This window comes from Phragmites australis, chromosome 13, assembly GCF_958298935.1.
Source record: "Phragmites australis chromosome 13, lpPhrAust1.1, whole genome shotgun sequence".
NCBI classification, from domain to species: Eukaryota; Viridiplantae; Streptophyta; class Magnoliopsida; order Poales; family Poaceae; genus Phragmites; species Phragmites australis.
This window is the reverse complement of record NC_084933.1, coordinates 25572302-25584817: the sequence shown is the minus strand read 5'-3', so window position 1 is coordinate 25584817 and position 12516 is coordinate 25572302. Positions and strand designations below refer to the sequence as shown.

Sequence of the window (12516 nt, the reverse complement as noted above, 5' to 3'; positions counted from 1 at the left end):
CAATGAATGATGTATCCATCGTGCTGACCAAAGGCTATATGTTTCATAACAATGTCCATTTGCAGTATGCAGTAAAGAGATGGTGTTTCTCGGAGTAGAGGGAGTTCAATGTGGTAATTTCCAATAGTCACGCATACGACGTGAATTGTTTAAGTGAAGGTTGCATGTGGTGATTATGGATTCTTGCCGATGTGTGACACTATATGGGTAGTGTCTATTGTTGAACCACATACTTGCAACTTGAGTCGACCTCTACGCGCATACAGGAACATGACCGTTGATTATGTTGCAAAGAAGATGTACCCAAAGATTGTGAAGACAACTAGTATGTCCCCATTAGGAGTTATGGATGCTATCGATAACAGATTTGGGTACGAGATTTCGTATGACATAACATGGAGAGCAAAATAGAAAGTGTTAGAGAAGAGGTTTGGCACAGATAAGGACTCATACTACAACCTATCTTCATTACTAGAGGTTATTCAAGGAAGGAACCCGGGCACCTGTATTGCTACTCACGATTTCATCAATCAGGATGCAGATCGAGTCTTTCAGTGGGTGTTCTGGTCATTCGGCTGTTTGATCGAGGCATTCTGACATTATCGACCGATGATGTGCGTGATGGGACATTCCTCACAGGCAAATACAAGGGCAAATACTCACAACTATCAGGGTAGATAGTGCAAACTAGGTTATGCCTTTGGCTTTTGTATTCGTCGAGTGAGAGTCTATTGATAGTTGTTTGTGGTTCTTGTAGTGGGTTAAGAGAGGTGTTGTTGGTAACAGGCATAACATGTGTGTCCTCCACGATCGTCATGCAAGCTTGTTGAACGCTATCAACACATTACAGAGTGGTGTAGGTGGTGTATTATCGTGGCTAGATTTGCATAGCCGTTGGTGCATGCAACATCTCAGAGCAAACTTCTATAAACAATTCAGGAGCAAGAGGTTGATGAATCTTTTTAAAAAATTGTGCAAATAGAACCAAAGGAGGAAATTTGATGCTATATGGGAGGTACTTTTGTTGTTCGAACATAGATGTGCTTTCCAAAAAGAGAGAATCTTCTCAAGTAATCACTTTGAGAAAACATAATTTTCAATTCACTTCATGTACTAACACTTATTGTTTGCATGCAACAAATCATGTCCAGCCACCAACCGGGGTGTGTGCATTTCACCAGTGGATCGATGACTTCATATCCCCTAAGGACTAGGAATGGATGGGTCAAAGGAAGAAGTGGCACGAGGACGAGCTGAATTGGAGATATGAGAAAGAAGCTCATGCACAAGCGCGTAAGAAAGAAGCATCAAGCGACGAGGATTGACTCTGGTGCGATGCAGGCTGGCTATTTACTTTCCCTAAGGTGTGTCTACATGTTATGCTTACGTTTTGTATCAACCATGATACCTAACACCACAAAAATTATAAATTTCCTATATGTGTGCCGTATGGCAATGTAACTGTGTTATGTAACCGTACTTAAATGAACTATCATCGGTCGTTATTCTACAAATCTTTTTACTTCATAAAATTAGCGACGATACACGAGCCCGTGACCTTATCCCTGTTGCTAGAGCATCGCATGGTGTAGCAATATTCCCCCTTTAATTATTGATCTCTAAAACATGTCGCTACCACCTCGTCTATATAAGGGTGCCCTTCTATCATTGATCATTAGTTGAGACTGTTCCTGCACGATGTAAAAGGAATCACTCCATGTTTTCAGAGAAGATGCTCAAGCGTGTGATGCATTACATCCATAGCAGTTGAAACTACAACCGGCCTACACCTATAGCTTGGATATTTGCACGTGACCTTCTCCCTTCTTTTATAGTATCGCGCCTCTTGCTCTCTCTGTTGGCAGACGCTTTCGATAAACGAGCGATAGGATTCCCTAAGATCCACCCTGATATCGCAATAACTCTTTCTCGAACATAGTGAACAATTTATGGTAGTATTCCCCCTTGTGTATATAATTGTAACCCATATGTGGATACTTCATCTCCAACACAGTACAACAGACTCAAGCGTGAGGACGGAGAGAAAAATAGAAATAAAGACCTGGAGCATAAGAAGAGGGAGATTGAGCTGCAGATAGAAGTGCATGAGGCACGCATGCCATGATGCGACTATGGTAACATACCACGCCTGAAACTGTTTCCGCTTGCCACGGTTGCTTGGTACTGTGTGGGATAAGTGTGCATGATATCCTACCATGCTATAAATTTCATCTAATTCACCCGCTTCCTCCCAATAGTATGACAAGTCTAGGTGCAAATACGAATGGTACACGAATGAAGAAGAGTACGTGAACATCAACGACTGAGACAATGAGGCGCGTAGATGTTGAACGGTCAAAGATGAGGCTACAAGAGCTCAATGAAGAGTTGTAGGATAAGTATCTCACTACATGCGGTAACATGCAGGTTCATCCACAATATGTGTGCGGCCTACCTGTAGCGAAAATAACCCTATTAGACTATGATTGTGATTTTGGTGATTAATGATAACATAGTTATTGAGACTAATATGTTTACCAAGAGTATATATTAGTAGGCTCGTGGATAAAATATATCAAGTAGTCACCACAGTCGGGACAAAGTTTGATTGAATTAGAGAAGTCCCGAGAGAATTGACCTCACCGGAAGGTCCGGTGCAGAGGAGTTTAAACTTACCAGAACATTATGTACAGAGACTGATAGCCTCACCGGATAGTCCAGTACTCTGTGTGTTGAATTCACCGGAGTATTTTTGACAAAGGAGGAGAAGACTGAGGACCTCACTGGATAGTCCGGTGATCTGCATAGGGTAAGACTGGAGCATTTCTTGTAGATGATGAAGACGAAAATGATGAAACAAGAGTAAGAATCAAGCTCAAATGAAGATGATGAAGATGAAGATGAACAGAGCAATGAAGATGATGAGCAAAATACATCAAGTGATGAAGAAATAGATCTCGAAGTTGCCAAGCTCATCTCTCAAGTGGAGAAGAACATCAAGAAGATCAGTATCAAGATTGATCATCAAATCTTCATGAAAGACTTGGTCAAAATAATTGATCACATCAAGAAGGAGAAGAAGACCAAGAGAAAGGGAGAGGCAAGGGGAAGAGCCAAAGCATTTACAAGTATGGGAAGATGGGGTGAGTGAAAAATGAAGATTCAAGCTCAAATGATAAGAGCTTCTCCACCCACTCCTCTAAGAGAATCTCCTCCTCAAGGTCGTCATCACGCAAGTCATTATCACATAAATGCCTTGTGACAAAAGGTATGGATAGCGATATAAGTGATTATGAATTCGATAAAGATTCTCCTTCCTATGATGAACTCCTTCATTTGATCAATGAGCAACAAAGGGCACTTAAGAAATAATCAAAAGAGTTTAAGAATTTCAATGCATTTAATAATATTCATGCTACCTTTGTTTCTAATTATGAGCAATTATTGAGCAAATTCAATTTGCTAAATAAGGAACATGATGAGTTTAAGGCAAAATTTGACTGCATTAGATTTCAATCTAAGGCTTCTTTGGAGCAGTCTAACTCTCTATTTAATTTTAATGTTAAGGTAAATGTTTGCACATTTTTTATGATTTAATTGATATATCATGCTCACCCATTTGCAATGAGATATGTGTTGAGAATATTCTTGTAGAACCATTAATTAACTCATTATACAAGAAAATGGTGTGCTCAAGCAAGAAGTGAAAAAGCTCGTAAAGAACTTGGCGATATTAAAGGCAAGGACTATGTCCAACCTCTTCAAAATAACCATGCTACCATGGTAAAACAACTTGTAAAGAGGTCCACCGTGACATGCTTTAAATGTCATCAAGAATGTTATAAATCTTTACAATGCAAGTAAGTCAATAAGAAGACTAAGGAGAACAAAAAATTAATGAATCTCTCCAACAAGACCTCCAACATCTACACTAAATCCAACTACAAGATGAAAACTAAGAGCAACAACTAAAAGCTTAAGAAGAAGAACAATGACAAAATAATTGCACATATGGTTGAGAAAAAGAATTAGAGGTGGAACCAACCCATTTAGGTACCTAAGGAAGTCATCACCAATATGAAAGGACCCTAATCAATTTGGGTTAAAAAAAACTTGAAACCTGATACAACTATGATGATTTAGAGTCTTGGCTCACAAGATAAAGTGAAGGTTCAATTGAAGAGGCCAAGTATATAAGATTAGACACTTTGATGAAGATCATGATCATCATTATATATCCAAATCCCTCTACAACGGTAATGAGGTAATGGTAGCTAGACTTTTATTCATGTTTTTTGAACCATTGTACTGTCTAGGATTGCATGTGCATATTTCAATTTATGGTAATACCTAGTTTTCATATGGTAGGTTGCATGTGCTTGTCTCTAATCCATGAGCAATCTACATGCTTTATTAGTTATAGGTTCTTTTCATAGTATTAGTTTCACAATTGGTATCTTTTATGTGTTATGAACCAATCTATAGAGTACCATTCCTACTATTATTAATAACAAATACATATATCTCGCAAGTATTCAAAACTTATACACATACATTTAGGGGGAGTATACTATGTATTGTGATTTTGAGACTACCATGTGTTGCTAGATGTCTTTTGTAGTCTCATGGAGAAATCAACATATTTTCGAAGGTATGCAATGCTTAGATACTTCAATTGGTATAATTGTCAATTCATTTCTACATCTAAACTATATCCATGCATGATATGACTTACACTTTCTGCATCTATTTATTATCTAGATGCACATATATTACTACATTCCTACAAATGTTATTCACAAGTTGATCTCATTATATGTATGCGCATATAAAGGGAGATTTTAGATTATATCATGTGAGTTTCATGAATTATGATCATTGTTTATCTTTTTCAATTGATATGAATGTCTCATATCTTTTTCAATTAGTATATCCTTTCAATTGGTATCATTTCATTGGATCATGATTTATGAAGCTCTCTCACATGTGCTCTAACGCTTTTCCTCGAGTTCACCATATGTTTGTAGCCCTTTTTGAGATTGTTGACAAATGATGAGAGGAATGATGTCTAGAAATGCTAAAGTTGATAAATGAGGAGAAGAAGAAGATATAAGAAGCAACAAGAAGCACCTAGGTTGACAAAGAGGGAGAAGCTCTTGCATGGGTTGATCAAGGGAGATAGTGGTATGGAGAAAGGAGGAGCCACAACAAAGAAAGACTCAATGGTAAGAATATGTATACAAATAACATGGTAAGACTTTGTGCTCTTTACGATTGATATCATTTATTTTTTGCCATTTACTTTAGTTGTCATCAATAAGCAAAAAGAGGGAGATTATAACGAAAACGATCCTATTAGGGTATGATTGTGATTTTGGTGATTAATGACAATATAGTCATTAGGACTAACATGTTTGTAAAGAAGATATATTTGTAGGTCTCATGAATATAATATGTCAAGAAGTCACCATAGCCGAGACAAAGTTTGATTTAATTGGAGAAGTTCCGGGAGAATTAACCTCATCAGAAGGTCTGGTGCAGAGAAGTTTGAACTCACCAGAGCATTGTGCACAGAGGCTGATAGCTTCACTGGATAATCCAGTGCTCTGTGTGTTGAACTCAATGGAGTATTTCTAACAAAGTGGGACAATGCTGAGGACCTTACCGGATAGTCCAGTGATCTGCACATGATAGCACCGGAGCATTTCTTGCAGAGAAGAATGCAAGTGTTCTCTGCAAGTGCAAAAGACTAAAAATCAACCCACCAGATGGTCTGGTGCTTGATTTGTGCACACCGGGGTAACATTGGATCATTTCTTGCAGAGACGACAGGGAGAAGAAGAGAAGGTTCAACTCATCGAATGGTTCAGTGTAAATGGAATGAACACTGGATGAATACACCGGAGCATTTTACACACAAAGGCTACAAAGTCTCAGATGGCTCAAGATAACTCACGGAGGGTCCGGTTATAGATTTGAAGGCACACCAGAGTGTTTGGTATTCACAGAGGCTTTGAGTGGAAGTCCAACATCTAGGTCCTGAGGTTGTACTCATCGGATGATCCGGTGTTCACATAAGCTTTGAGTGGAAGTCCAAAAATTAGATTTTGTATCCTCTTAACATTACTTCACTAAAAAAAATTTACTCACACAATTTTACATCAACTAAATAAAGAAATATGAACAAAATTATAAAGAATCATATTTAAGAAAAAAAATGAACCACTTTGTGATGCCGTTTGGACAACTATTTGTACAACAAACATTTTCTGCTGTTCAACATTCGCGTGCCTCATCGCCTCTGCTTCCGTGTAGCTGTAGTTGATATTTTCTAAAGAGTTTGAATTCTTCTATAGGATGTTGTGTGGATATACACTAAGTTCTAGCTGTGCCTCATTAAATACACGATTCTTCCCAAATTATTAATAAAAAACAAAAAAGATATGTTACTTGTCGATAGCCTGTCGGCACTCCAGTTGCCGATAGACTTGTCGGCAATCTATTTACCGACAGGCCTATCGGTATTCCAAGTACCGACAAGCATGTCGACTATCAGGTAGCGTGACACCTATATTGGTATCTACCTAGGGTACTATCGTCATTCAGAGTGCTGATAGGCCTTTTTGGCACAACATGCGTGCCCATGAGCCCCGGGTTCACTGCCATGTAGGTTGTCGGTATGCGGAGTACCGACAGGTCAATGTACTCCGCGTGCTGACATTTACCTATTTATGCAATTTTATAAATTTAATTATTATTTTTGTAATTTCAAAAAATAATATTATTTAAAAAATTCCACCATTCAGTGGCGTGAGGTTTTTATGTTTGGAGGTGGACGGCTCGGAAGAGCAAATAAAAACGGTAATCCCATGGTCATAAATATTTACGATTTTGATTAAGAACTGATCAAAATTTTAAAACTTTGATAGTCAATAGCTTTCAAAATATTTAGTTTAGAAATATAAAAATTATATATGTAAGATAAAAATGTGAAAAATAAATGAATGATTATGATTAAATTTTATATACTTATTTTCTTTTTCCACCTTTCATATCCCAAAATCCAAGCCAGCCTAAGGACATCACCAATTGCAGCTGGTCCAAGTCCAAGTCCAACCCATCACGGAATAGGGGAGAAACTGAAAAAAAAAAGGAAAACGAAAAGAAAATAGCGAAAAAACACACCAGTGTCAAGTACCCAAACCCAACCCAATCCCTTTCCCCAAGAAGAAGAGATCATTTCCTTCCTCCCAATCTCCGACGGGATCCCCTCGATGGCGACGCCCCACTCTCCGAGCACCCGCGCCGACGCGCCCCTCGACTCCGCGCCGCTGCTCGGCGGAGCCGGCGGCGGGGGCCGGCGCCGCGGGGGCGCGCTCCGCCGGCCCTCCCTCCGCGGCGCGGCGCGGCTGCTGCGCCGCGGAGGGCGGCGGGCGATGCGGGAGCCGTCGGTGCTGGTGAGGGAGGCCGCGGCGGAGCACCTCGAGGAGCGGCAGGCGGACTGGGCCTACTCCCGCCCCGTAGTGGCGCTCGACCTGCTCTGGAACCTTGCCTTCATCACCGTCGCCGCGGTCGTGCTCGTGCTCAGCCGCGACGAGGACTCGCCCATGCCGCTCCGGACCTGGGTCGCCGGCTACGCCCTGCAGTGCGTCGTCCACATGGTCTGCGTAGCCATTGAGTACCGGACGCGCCACGGCCGGCGCGGTGGGGACCCGGCAGCCGCCGACGAGGAGAGGGGCAGTGACGGATCGTCCTCGTCCAGTGATGAGGATGTCAGGGAGCATGATCGCCGTGGTCGCCGTACCGATTACGTGAGGTAATTCGATGGATCTGATAAATAGAGATTTCTAATGCTGTTTATGCACAATACATATACAGTAATTTCCCTTTAACATGTTATTATTGTCCCAACTCCCAAGCTATATAGTAAGTGGAGCAACACAGGCTTGCGGTAGTGTAGTTTCTAGGGGAAAGGTTCCTAATGTCAACCCTTAGTTGTAGTGTTGCTGAAGGTAGTAATTTGAAGCATTGCATTTGCAAGGCTGTCCACCAGGCTGTGAAGAACAGGCAAGTACAGAAACTGGATCGGCATTACAAACTCCTCCGATGATAGGCAGTATGGGTGGTTGGCTGGTCGATGTCCCATGATGTTTGATGAACTTTTATTTTGCCATTGTTTGTGATTGGTCTGGATATAGCAATCTCACTGATGTAAGGTCAGACAAAGCATTTCTGGTACAAAGCGATGACTAAATTCTGATACGAAGTTCACTTCACTTCAGTCTTTTATGTCTAGATTTTCTTAGCCTGGTCTTCTCTTCTAGTTGAGTTTATATAGCGCTTTATGGAGTCTACTGTTTCTTGTTTGGATGATGTGTGCCACTATGCTAAGATTAGAAAACCTTTATAGTTTATAGTGGTATGCTATGCTCTAGATGGCATCATGTTTAAATCTATCCAGTAGAGCATTTTGAAACGGTCACATGAGTAGCTCAAGGGTACTGGGTCGGTGGATCCTAAAGAGAACCTATAAAATGGATCTGTAATTTTTTTTCGAAATAAAGGGTGTGCCCCGTTCCATTTAAGAAACGATCAAGCATCCAAGGTTCAAAGCATCATTTGCTCAACCACACGCCCTAACCGACCATTACAGCACACCACCACTGATTTTTACAGATTCGATACACTAGATCAGAAGCACCCAAAATGAACAAAAGCATGAAACTCATCCCAGGCTTCATCCCCATCCTGTCTGCATGATCATCAGCCCAGGGTTCAGTCTTGTCAGGTATGGCGGCAACAGCTTTGGTCCATCGTCAGCAGCATCGGGTCTGAACTCTCCTCCAATCTTGATATGAACATATCCAAGCTCATCATCCTCTCCTCCGGGCATAAGCTCCGCCAGTTTCTTTTATGAGTCACGATTCGGCGCCAAATAACCTACAAATATATCCACAATTCAGCCTCGAAACACATCTTATTCCTTGTCTTCCATATACTACACGACACAGCAGCCGTCACTATGTTAGTATGTTTAACACTTTATTTCTGTTATCACTAATACAAAAGCGAGCTACTGATTCAAAACCACCACCAAAATCTTTACAAAAGAACACAGCAATTCTGTTCCAGATTTCTCTGGCAACCACACACTCAAAAAAGATATGATGATCTGTCTCAGCCTCACAACAGAACAAGCAAGAAAGATCCTTCACCTTTTGCCTCTTACCCAAATTATCTCTTGTAAGCAATTTGTTATTAGCAAGCAACAACAGAAAAACGTGGATTCTAGATGGAACAGAAAGATTCCAGATAGCAGGGGGGAAATAGGCTGAACACCACAAATGGATCTGTAAATTTCTCTTCTTCTAAGTAAATTGTAAAAAGATAGGAAGACCTCACTACCATTATTTTCTTGTTGTGTACCTATGTTGTGTTGCAGTGTTTAGAATTTGAGGTATGTTCATTGTGGTAATGGATTTTAAGTTCAATCTTATTATTAATTTGTATTGGATGATATAATGAACTGCATAATCTGTTTATATTTCTATTTCTTTTTTCTTTTTTGGAAAAATGTAGAATGTAGAATTTGTATGGAGTGAAGCTATACATTGTATCATCTAATGATGTCTGTTCTGAGAGGTCAAGTAAAAGACAACATCCCCCTCAAAAGAAAGTAAAAGACAACATTGACCCCAAGTGCTTGAAATTTAAGCCATATTTTCACTCATGTTGAATTGATTGCTCTATTTTCTATTTTATGGCGTGTAACCAATTGCCATATCTATCTTTGCTTTGCTTCACTTCTTTAACCCAGGCCAACAAAATCATAGAAGTTTTCCTAGTTATAATCTGTGAGTATATTCAAGAAAAGATGCGTCTCATGCTTGTGGATATTAACATAAGTTTTTCTTTATGCCAATTGCATAGCAAGTTGATAAAAGACCTTAGTTGTGAGAGGCAAAGCAATATATGAACATGGTGTGGTAATGCCTGGCACATATACCAGCCGCAGGTGTCAGTGTGTCACTATGTTGTAATTTTTCTTGTTTTTTCGTATACATAAATGGACATGGGGATTGTTCCTTATTCTAAGAAAAACAATGCGTTATGCTGGAGCTGGTCAGCTCTGCATCACTGTTAATGTTGTAGCCAGTTGGATGGCTTGCTATTTTCTCATTCATCCCCAAAGAACTATCCATGGATAGAAGCGTGTGGAAGTTAGCAATCCACGTGGCAGAACCATATTTTATGCATCAGTCTCCTTGTATCGTTATTACTTATTTTTTACTATTACTAGTACCTTTATTATCATTATTGTTTTATCATCATCTTTTTAGTTGGATCTTGTGGGTTTCATCTCTAGCCTACCCCAACTTGCTTGGGACAAAGGCTGTTGTTATTGTTGTTGTTGTTGTTGTGCTGTAGTTTGCCTTCTTCTTTTACACTTTATTCCAGTATCTGATTGTACGCCTCAGGATTGATGCATGTCCTTGTTTCTTTAGCTTAGTTGAGCATGATAGCTTCTGCTGTTGTCATGTTGTCTGGTAATTCACTTTTGGTCTATTTAATTATTTAGATCATGTGATCTGGTTGTGCATGCAACACTTCCAGTATTTCTTCATCTTCGTAATATTTTATGGTTTACTCTGGCAGTATCGCAAAACACCTGGAGTCTGCTAATACAATGTTCTCCTTCATATGGTGGATAATTGGATTTTATTGGATATCTGCTGGAGGTGAAGAGGTTATCCAGGATGCCCCTCAACTTTACTGGTACTTTTTTTTTAATTAAGAGCCACTTTTTTGTAGTGTCCTCATTTCATTTGTTTGATATTATAATCATATTTCTATATGACTTGCTTTGCAGGCTTTGCATAGTCTTTCTGGCATTCGATGTGTTCTTTGTTGTATTCTGCGTTGCTCTGGCCTGTATCATTGGCATTGCTGTTTGTTGTTGCCTCCCTTGCATTATAGCAATTCTATATGCAGTGTCTGATCAGGTGTGGCTATGTAAAATGTTAGCATATAATTTATGTTAAAGTTGACGTGGCATTCTTGCATGGATTAACACATGTATCATGTGATTGAAATCAGGAAGGAGCATCTGAAGATGACATTCGCCAAATTCCAAAATACAAATTTCGGCGGACTGATGAGCCTGAAAAGCAAGCTGTTGATCCCATGGGGCCTTGTGGTGGAATAATGACAGAATGTGGCACCAACCTACCTATTGAGAAAGTGCTTGCAGCTGAAGATGCAGTAAGTTCTCATGTACATATTACATAACTTTGGCCTTAATGATGCATAAGGTGCTACCATTGAGAATCTTTCGAACTATAGTCTTTACAAGCTCACATAGTATTGTTCATTCATAATGACTGATATGTCTTGTCTAATGAGCGGGATGGCATGTAAACATCATTGTTTGCTTGCTTTTAGTCAGTTCACATGTCTCCTTGGAGTACTTCTTTCTTTGGTGCACGGACATATTGGTTCTGGCAAATATATCGGCCATGAGTAACCTTATCTGGGCCCGCCTACATCACAAGGATTCAAAGTGTTATACCATTTGCTTGTGATACTTATCATGATAGAAATTAACGATACATGTTCATGTGAAAGGCCATGTTAACGTATAAGATCAGTTTCCCCATCATTTTTCTGCTATCCCATTAAACTTGGTTTTGTTTTGAATCTAACAGCTGCTAACCTATGTGGGTGCCAAAGTATGCATTAGTTAATCATTTGGTTTGTTATATATCATGTGTATAATTGATGTCATTTGAATTTTGAGACCTTTGTTCACTTTGTCCCCGCAGGAGTGTTGTATTTGCCTTTCGGTATATGACGATGGTGCAGAGTTGCGCGAACTCCCTTGTGGGCACCATTTCCACTGTGCCTGCATTGATAAGTGGCTGCACATCAATGCAACGTGTCCCCTGTGCAAGTATAACATTCGGAAAAGCAGCAGTAGCAGCGGAAGTGAAGAAGTGTGAATGTCATCCGCTTGAGAATGCCGATCCATTTCTACTCCAAACCTGTGCCTTCGCTAATGTAACTCCACGTCATGACCGGTGTAAATTTTTGTATCCAAAATGTGCTGATAGAGTCAATTATGTATTAAAGTAACTCAAACTTCTGTTCATATGTCACATAAGTTAATAAATAGTTGAGTGTTTCTTTGTATTTACAGTCGGGGAATATATGATTAGCTGCACCATATATGTTTGCGATTGAGGCTTTTCCCTGCTCGCTTGTGTCAGCCTATCAGGTAACTCTGGCAATATTTTGTTGCATGGTTTGTGGTGACAAAATTCCTGTTTTGCCCATTAACTTCTCGATGGTTTTCCTCCTGCAGGCTGCAGCATGTTGCTTTGTACTACATGTCTACTTGAGAACTGAAGCCTTTCACCGAGCTCGCAGTTGGTGCGTATCGTGGAAGGGAAAGCTGCTGCATTTCACTTGCAGTGAAGATTCTTTCATCTTCCCGAGGACTCGCAGTTGTACTGCAAG

The 12516-nt window shown here is 40.0% G+C and overlaps 1 protein-coding gene across 1 annotated transcript; it reads left to right on the top strand.

Annotated features, from left to right (window-relative positions):
• Positions 1 to 7190: 7190 nt before the first annotated feature.
• Positions 7191 to 12189, top strand: LOC133888704 (E3 ubiquitin-protein ligase At1g12760-like). Its single transcript, XM_062329045.1, has 5 exons — positions 7191 to 7816; positions 10657 to 10776; positions 10871 to 11003; positions 11098 to 11262; positions 11823 to 12189. Exons 1-5 carry the CDS (start codon positions 7275 to 7277, stop codon positions 11997 to 11999), a joined length of 1137 nt encoding a protein of 378 aa, XP_062185029.1. The 5' UTR covers positions 7191 to 7274; the 3' UTR covers positions 12000 to 12189.
• The last annotated feature ends 327 nt before the right edge of the window (positions 12190 to 12516 follow it).